Genomic DNA, 9409 nt, shown 5'->3' on the forward strand with positions numbered 1-9409 from the left:
GGAGCGCTTTGAGGCCTATGGTGAAAAAGACAATATCCTCAGATAATAACTAGAAAGAAACTTTCTGAGAAATTGCTTTCTGGTGTTGGAATTTATCACACAGAGTTTCACCTTTCCCTGCTAGTCGCAGTTTGCTAACACTGTTTTCATGGATTCTGCAAAGTGATATTTGGGAGCTCATTGAGGGCTATCGTGGAAAAGGAAATATTCTCAGATAAAAACTGGAAAGAAGCGTTCAGAGAAACTGCATTGCAATGTGTGAATGCAACTCACACTGTTACCCTTTTCTCTTCGGAGAATAGTATGCTACCACAATTTTCTTGAAATCTGCAATGGGATACTTCTAGTGCAATGAAGCTTACGGTGACAAAGGAAGTATCCTCAGATAAAAACTAGAAGGTAGCTTACTCAGAAACTTTTTGATGATTTGTGAACACATCTCAGAGAGTTACACTTACGATTCATGGAGTAGTCAAATAAGACTGCCTTTGAGGAACCTGAGATGGGCTACATTGGATTGCATTGAGGCCTACACTGATAGAGGAAATATCCTCAATTAAAATCTTGATAGAAACTTTGTGAGAAACTTCTTGTTGATATGTGAATTCATCTCACCGAGTTACAACCTAGTCCTCATGAAACCATGGGCTAACTGTTGTCGTGGAATCTGCAAAGTGATTTTTTGGAGCTCACTGAGGCCTATCGTGAAAAAGGAAATATCCTCAGATAAAAACTGGAAAGAAGCGTTCTGAGAAACTGCATTGTGATGTGTGAATGCAACTCACACAGTTACCCTTTTCTCTTCAGTGATCAGTTTGCTAACACAGTTTTCTTGACATCTGCAATGGGATACTTCTTAGCGCTATGCAGCTTACAGTGAGAAAGGAAATATCATAAGATAAAAACGTGAAAGAAGCTTTCTGAGAAATTGCTTCCTCATATGTGACTTTCTCTCACAGAGTTACACCACTATTGCGTGCAGCCTTTTGCTAGCCGATTTTTTGTGGATTTTGAGAACTGATATTTCGGATGTGCTTGAAGAGAAGAAGGACAACGGAAATATCCTCCGAGAAAAACCGAAATGAAACTTTTTGAGAAACTGCTTTGTGATGTGTGATTTCATTCCACAGTGTTACACCACTCTTTCATGGAGGAGTTTGCTAGCAGTGATTTTGTGGAATCTCAGAAGTGATATCCTGGATATCATTGAATCCCATGGTGAATAATGAAATATCCTCAGACAAATCTGCAGAGAAGCCCTCTCAGAAACTTTTTGGTTGTGGGTGAGTTCAGCTCACAGAGTTACTTCATCGTTTTCATGGAGAAGCTTGCTAACAGTGTTTTCACAGAATCTCCAATAAGACACGCGGTGTCACTCGGAGACCACAAATAACCTCAGCTTCTTTGTGATCTGTGAATTCATCTCAGAGTTACAACTTTCTCCTCATGAAGTCGTTTGCTAAGACTGTTCTCGTGAAATTTGCCAAGTGATATTTGGCAGCCCATGGAGGGCTAAGGTGAAAAAGAAAATATCCTCAGATAAAAACTGGAAAGAAGCATTAGCTCTAAGAAGTATCCCATTGCAGATTTCATCAAAACTGTGTTAGCAAACTGTTCCCTGAAGAGAAATGGGTAACTGTGTGAGTTGCATTCACACATCGCAATGCAGTTTCTCTGAACGCTTCTTTCCAGTTTTTATCTGAGGATATTTCCTTTTTCACCATAGCCCTCAATCAGCTCCCAAATATCACTTTGCAGAATCCACGAACACAGTGTTAGTAAACTGCTACTAGAAGGGAAAGGTGAAACTCTGCGTGATGAATTCACACATCAGAAAGCAATTTTTCAGAAAGCTTCTTTCTAGTTATTATCTGAGGATATTTCCTTTTTCACCATAGGCTTCAATGTGCTCCCTAATATCACTTTGCAGATTCCACCACAACACTGTTAGTAAACTGCTCAATGAAGACTAGGTTGTAACTCTGTGAGATGAATTCATATATCACAAAGAAGTTTCTCAGAAAGCTCCTTTCTAGTTTTTGTTTGAGGATATTTTCTTTGTCTCTGTATGCTTCATTGCGTTAAGAAACATCACTATGTAGATTTCAAGAAAACACTGTTAGCAAAGGATCCATTGAAAGGAGAGTGAAATTCTGTGAATTGCATTCACATGCCACAATGCAGTTTCTCAGAACTCTTCTTTCCAGGTTTTGTCTGAGGATATTTCCTTTTTCACCATAGGCCTCAATGCGCTCTCTAATATCACTTTGCAGATTCCACGACAGCAGTGTTAGCAAACTGCTTCATGATGACTAGGTTATAACTCTATGAGATGAATTCACATACCACAGAGAAGCTTCTCACAAACCTTCTATCAAGGTTTTAGTTGAGGATATTTCCTTTACCAGCGTAGGCCTCAATGCGATCCACTGTAGCCCTTCTCAGGTTCCTCAAAGGCAGTCTTAATCGACTGCTCCATGAAACGGAAGTGTAACTCTGTGAGATGTATTCACACATCACAAAGAAGTTTCTGAGAAAGATTTTTTCTAGTTTTTATCTGAGGATACTTTCTTTGTCATCCTAAGCTTTATTGCGCTAAGAATTTCCCACTTCAGATTTCAAGAAAACTGTGTTAGCAAACTGATCACTGAAGAGAAAAGTGTATCTCTGTGAGTTGCATTCACACATCACAATGCAGTTTCTCTTAACGCTTCTTTCCAAGTTTTATCTGAGGATATTTTCTTTTTCACCATAGGCGTCAATGAGCTCCCAAATATCACTTTGCAGAATCCACGAAAACAGTGTTAGCAAACTGCTACAAGAAGGGAATGGTGAATCTCTGTGTGATGAATTCACACATCAGGAAGCAATTTCTCAGAAAGTTTGTTTCTTGTTATTATCTGAGGATATTTCCTTTTTCACCATATGCCTCAATGCTCTCCCAATTATCACTTTGCAGATTCCACGACCACAGTGTTAGCAAACTGCTTCATGAAGATTAAGTTGTAACACTGTGTCGTGAATTCACATGTCACAAAGAAGTTTCTCACAAAGCTTCTATCAAGTTTAATTCAGAATATTTCTTCTATGAGCCAGGCCTCAATGCGATGCAATGTAGCCCTTCTGAGGTTCCTCAAAGGCCGTCTTAATCGACTGCTCCATGAAACGTAAGTGTAACTCTGTGAGATGTATTCACAGATCACAGAGAAGTTTCTGAGAAACCCTCTTTCTAATTCTTATCTGAGGATACTTCCTTTGTCATCATAAGCTTCATTGCGCTAAGAAGTAGTCTACTGCAGATTTCAAGAAAAGTATGTTAGCAAACAGATCACTGAACAGAAAAGTGTAACTCTGTGATCTGCATTCACACATCGCAATGCAATTTCTCTGAACGCTTCTTTCCAGTTTTTATCTGAGGACATTTCCTTTTTCACCATTGCAATCAATGAGCTCCCAAATATCACTTTGCAGAATCCACTAAAACAGTGTTAGCAAACTGCTACAAGAAGGGAAGGTGAACCTCTGTGTGATCAATTCACACACCAGAAATCAATTTCTCAGAAAGCTTCCTTCTAGTTTTTGTCTGAGGATATTTTCGTTTTCATCATGGTCCTCAGTGCGCTGCCAAATATCACTTTGTAGATTCCACGACAACAGTGTTAGGAAACTGCATCATGAAGACTAGGTTGTAACTCTGTGAGATGAATTCAAATTTCAGAAAGAAGTTTCTCAGAAAGGCCCTTTCTACTTTTTATTTGAGGATATTTCCTTTGTCACTGTAAGCTTCATTGCGCTGAGAAATATCCCAATGTTGTTTTCAAGAAAACACTGTTGGCAAACAGATCCATGGAGAGAAATGTAACTCTGTGAGTTGCATTCACATGTCACAATGCAGTTTCTCTGAACGCTTCTTTCCAGTTTTTATCTGAGGATATTTCCTTTTTCACCGTAGCCCTCCATGGGCTCCCAAATATCACTTTGCCAATTCCACGAGAACAGTCTTAGTGAACGGCTTCATGAGGACAAAGTGGTAACTCTGTGAGATGAATTAACAGATCACAAAGAAGTTTCTCAGAAAGCTTCTTTCTCATTTTTATCATTTATCGGAGGACATTTCCTTTCACCCTCTGGTCTTCAATGGGATCCGAAATATCAGTTCTCAGATTCCACAAAAGCAGGGCTAGCCAAAGGCTACAGGAAATACCGGTGTGTATCAGTGAGTTGAATTCAAACAGCACAAACCTGTCTCTCAGAAAGCCTCTTTCCTTCTTGAGCTGAGGTTATTTGTGGTCATGGAGCGCCACCTTGTGTCTTATTGCAGATTCTGTGAAAACATTGTTAGCAAGCTTCTCCATGAAAATGATGAACTAACTCTGTGAGCTGAACTCGTCCACAACCAAGAAGTTTCTGAGAGGGCTTCTTTGCAGATTTGTCTAAGGATATTTCATTACTCACCATGGGATTCAGCGATATCCAAGATATCATTTCTGAGATTCCACAAAATCAATGCTAGTAAACTACTCTGTGGAAGAGCAGTGTAACACGGTGGAATGCATTCACACATCACAAAGCAGTTTCTCAGAAAGCTTCACTCCATTTTTTCTCGGAGGATATTTCCTTTGTCAACGGAACGGAAGTGAACGGAACGGAACGGAATGGAACACAACATGAAATGGAATGGAAGATAACAGAAAGGAATGGAATGCAATGGAATATGGAATGAAATGGAATATGGAACGGAAAGGAATGGAATGGAATATTGAATGGAATGTGGAAAGGAATGGAATGGAATGGAATGGAGTAGGACGGAATGGAATGGAATATTGAATGGAATGGAATGGAATGTGGAATGGAATGGAATGGAATATGGAATGGAATGGAATATGGATTGGAATGGAATATGGAACGGAATGAAATGGAACCGATTGGAATGGAAAGGAATATGGAATGGAATGGAATGGAAATTGGAATGGAAAGGAAAATGAATGGAATGGAATAAAAATGGAATGGAATGGAATATGGAATGTAATGGAGCACGAAATGAAATGGAATATGGAATGGAATAGAATATGGAATGGAATGGAATGCATTGCAAAATGGAAAGAACTGGAATATGAAATGGAATGGAATATGGAATGGAATTGAATGGAATATGGAATGGAATTGAATGGAATGGATGGAATGGAATGGAATATGGAATGAAATGGAATAAGGAAGGCAATGGAATGGAATGAAATGGTATATGGAATTGAATGGAATGCAATATGGAATGGAATGGAATGGGGAATGGAATGGAATGGAATATGGAATGGAGTGGAATGGAATAAGGATTGAATAGAACAGAATGTAATGAAGTGGAATAAGGAATGGAATGGAAGGGAATGGAGTGGAATACGAAATGGAATGGAGTGGAATTTGGTATGGAATGGAATCTGGAAAGGAATGGAATATGGAATGGAATGGAAGGGGATGGAAAATGGAATGAAATGCAATACGAAATGGAACGGAATATGGAATGGAATGGAATGGAATATGGAATGGAATGGAATATGGAATTGAGTGGAATGGAATGGAATGGAACATTGAATGTAATGTAATGGAATATGGAATGGAATGGAATATGGAATGGAATATAATATGGAATGGAATGGAATGGAATATATAATGGAATGGAATGCAATGGAATATGAAATGAAATGGAATAAGGAATGGAACGGATAGGAGTGGAATGGAATATGGAATGGAATGGAATGGGGAATGGGGTGGAATGGAATATGGAAAGGAATGGAATTGAATTTCGAATGGAATGGAGTGTAATATGGACTGGAATGGAATGGAATTGAATAAGGAATGGAATGAAACGGAAAGGAATATGGAATGGAATGGAATACGGAATGAAATGGAATGGATGGAATGGCATGGAATATGGAATGGAATGGGATGGAATATTGAATAGAATGGAATATGGAACGGAATGGAATGGAATGGAATGAAATGGAAGACGGAATGGAATAGAATGGAATGGAATATGGAATGGAATGGAATAGGGAACGGAATTGAATGGAATGGAATATGGAATGGGATAGAACGGAATGGGGGGAAGGGAATGGAATATGGAATGGAAAGAAATAGAAGGGAATGGAAAGCAATAAGGAATGGAATGTGGAATGGAATGGAATGGAATGGAATAGACAGGAATGGAATGGAATGCAATATGGAATGGAATATGGAAGGGAATGGAATGTGGAATGGAATGGATGGAATATGGATTGGAATGGAATATGGAACGGAACGCAATGTAACGAAATATGAAAGGGAATGGAATGGCATGGAAGGGAATGGAATGGAATGGAAGGAATATGGAATGGAATTGTATATGGAATGGAAGAGAATATGGAATGGAATGGAACGAAATGGAATGGAATGGAATGGTATATGCAATGGAATGGAACATGAAATGTGAAGGAATGGAATGTATTTGTATGGAATATGGAACAAAATGGAATGGAATGGTGTATGGATTGAAATATTGAATGGAATGTCAGAGAATGGAATGGAATGGAATGGAATGGAATATGGAATGAATTGGAATATGGAACGTAATGGAATGGAATGGAATAGAATGGGATGGAATGGAATATGGAAAGAAATGGAATGTATTGGAATATGGAATGGAATAGAATGGAATAGAAGGGAAGGGAAGGGAATATGGAACAGAATGAAATGGAATGGAATTTGGATTGGAATGGAATGGAATAGAATGGATTGGAAAGGAATGGAATATGGAATGCAATGAAATATGGAATGAAATGGAATATGGAATGGAATGGAATGCAATGGAATTGAATGGAGTATGGAAAGGAATGGAAAGGAATATGCAATGGGATGGAATGGAATATGGAATGGAATGGAATGGAATACAGAATGGAATGGAATACGGAATGGAATGCAATGGAATACGGAATGAAATGGAATAAGGAATGGAATGGATAGAATGGAATGGAGTATGGAATATAACTGAATGGAATATGGAATGGTATGGAATAGGAATGGAATGGAGGAATATGGAATGGAATGGAATATGGAATGAAATGGCAATGAATGGAATGGAATGGAATATGGATGGATGGAATGAAAAAAATGAATGAAAGGAATGGAATATGAATATGGAATGGAATGCAATATGGAATGGAAAGGAATGTGGAATGGAATGGAATGGAATGGAATATGTAATGGAGTAGAATGGAATGGAATATGGAATGGAATGGAATATGGAACGGAATGGAATGGAATGGAATATGTAATGGAATAGAACGGAAGGGAAAGGAAGGGAATGGAATTAAATAGAATGCAATGGAAAGGAATATGAAATGGAATATAGAATGGAATGGAATGGAATGGAATAGAATGGAATGGAATGGAATGCAATATGGAAGGGAATGGAATATGGAATGGAATGGAATATGGAATGGAAAGGAAAGGAACGAAATATGAAATGGAATGGAATGGAATAGAATGGAATGGAATGGAAAGAAATATGGAATGGAATGGAATATAGAATGCGATGGAATCGAATGGATTGGAATGAAATATGGAATAAAATGTAATGGAATGGAATGGAATGGAATGGAATGGTATATGGATTGGAATATGGAATGAAGTGGAGTGAAATGGAATACAATGGAATGGAATGGAATATGCAATGGAATAGAATATGGAACGTAATGAAATGGAATGGTACAGAATGGAATACGGAAAGGAATGCATGGGATGTAATATGGAATGGAATAGAATGTAATGGAATGGAAGGAATTGGAATGTGGAACGGAATAAATGGAATGGAATGGAATGGAATATGGAATGGAATGAAATGGAATGGAAGGGAGTACCATGGATTGGAATGGAATGGAATGGAATGGAATTGAACGAAACATGGAATGGAATGGAATGGATTTGAACGAAACATGAAATGGAATTGAATGGAACGCAGGGGGAATGGAATGGAATGGAACGGAATATGGATTGCTATTGGATATGGAATGGAATGGACAATGGAATGGAATGGAATCAAATGGAATATGGAATGGAATGGAATTGAAAGGAATGGAATATGGAATGGAATGCAAGGGAATGGAATGGAATATGGAACGGAATCTAACGGAATGTAATGGAACATGGAATGGAATGGAATGGAATGGTTGGAATGGAATGGAATATGGAGTGCAATAGAATGGAATGCAATATGGAATGGAATGGAATATGGATTGGAATGGAATGGAATGAAATATGGAATGGAATAGAACGCAATGGAAGGGAAGGGAATGGAATATGGAATGGAATAAGAGAGCAGGCTTTCTCTGGGCAGTTCAGAATCTCATAATAGAATACAGAGAAGTCAAGGGCCAGACCCAGTCTGATAGGATGTGTTGGTTGCATTTCCTTTTTGCTGATTTCAAAAGCTTCTTGGTATGCTTGTTGTGACCGATCCACAATCCTTTTCTTGTCATCACCAGTGGCAACCTCAGCCAAGTAACGATAGTAATCTCCTTTCATTTTCAAATAGAAGACTTTGCTCTCTGCTTGTGAAGCATTGCGGATCAAGAACTTTTCCAAAAGAGACAATACATCATTGCAGGTATCTCTTAGCTCCCTCTCAATTTTCTCTCTGTATTCTCGAGCCATCTGCTGTTTTTTCTTAGCACCTTCCGTCTTTTGTTCAATACTTGAGATGACCCTCCAAGATGATCTACGGGCTCCTACAACATTTTTGTAAGCAACTGAGAGAAGATTCCTCTCCTCATTGGATAATTCAGCTCCTTGTTCAGTTACAGACTTCATGCAGGCTGCCATGTCATCATATCGCTCAGCCTGCTCGACTAGTTTGGCTTTCTGAACCAGCTCATTTTTATCCATGACTGGATGTTCTTTTTGTCTCCTAGAAGCAAGATTTGAGGGACGTCGTAGTCCCCAGGGTTCCATCTGGTGGTGGGAGTGGACCACAGGCTGGGTAATGAGCGAGGATGGTAGCAGAAAATGAATTACTTTTAAAGAGTTTTAAAGATAAGGGAAAATGTGCAACTAATGTGAGATGCTGGACATGTTTATTTGCTTCACTGTGGTAAAATTTTTACTCTGTATTTATATCCCATAACATCACTTTGTATACCTTCAATATACAAAATAAAGTTTATTTAAAATAAAATAAAAAAAGAAAAAGAATGGTATGGAAAGGAATCGAATGGAATATGGAATGTAATGGAATGCAATATGGAATGGAATGCAATAAATGGAATGGTATATGGAACATAATGGAATATATAATGGAATGGATATGTAATGGAACAGAACGGAACGAAATATGAAATGGAATGGAATGGAACGGAAGGTAAAGGCATGGAATGGTACGGAA

General features: G+C 38.4%; 1 protein-coding gene across 1 annotated transcript; it reads right to left on the bottom strand.

Moving 5' to 3' along the window:
* Nucleotides 1-4280: 4280 nt before the first annotated feature.
* LOC117086978 (14-3-3 protein zeta/delta-like) lies at nucleotides 4281-9010 on the bottom strand. The gene is made up of 2 exons (XM_033216692.1): nucleotides 8304-9010; nucleotides 4281-4324 (listed from the first exon to the last, which is right to left on the bottom strand). Exons 1-2 carry the CDS (start codon nucleotides 8977-8979, stop codon nucleotides 4281-4283), a joined length of 720 nt encoding a protein of 239 aa, XP_033072583.1. The 5' UTR covers nucleotides 8980-9010.
* Nucleotides 9011-9409: the final 399 nt, after the last annotated feature.

This window comes from Trachypithecus francoisi, unplaced genomic scaffold (genome assembly GCF_009764315.1).
Source record: "Trachypithecus francoisi isolate TF-2019V2 unplaced genomic scaffold, Tfra_2.0 Contig00603, whole genome shotgun sequence".
NCBI lineage: Eukaryota > Metazoa > Chordata > Mammalia > Primates > Cercopithecidae > Trachypithecus > Trachypithecus francoisi.

What these genes read in the sequence shown, in the direction of transcription:
- LOC117086978 (XM_033216692.1), bottom strand. Translation starts at nt 8,979, where the DNA reads ATGGAACCCTGGGGACTACGACGTCCCTCAAATCTTGCTTCTAGGAGA. An exon ending in ATTCCCTTCCCTTCCATTGC is followed by an intron (nt 4,325 to 8,303) that starts GTTCTATTCCAT and finishes ATGTTTTCACAG; the next exon opens with AATCTGCAATAAGACACAAG.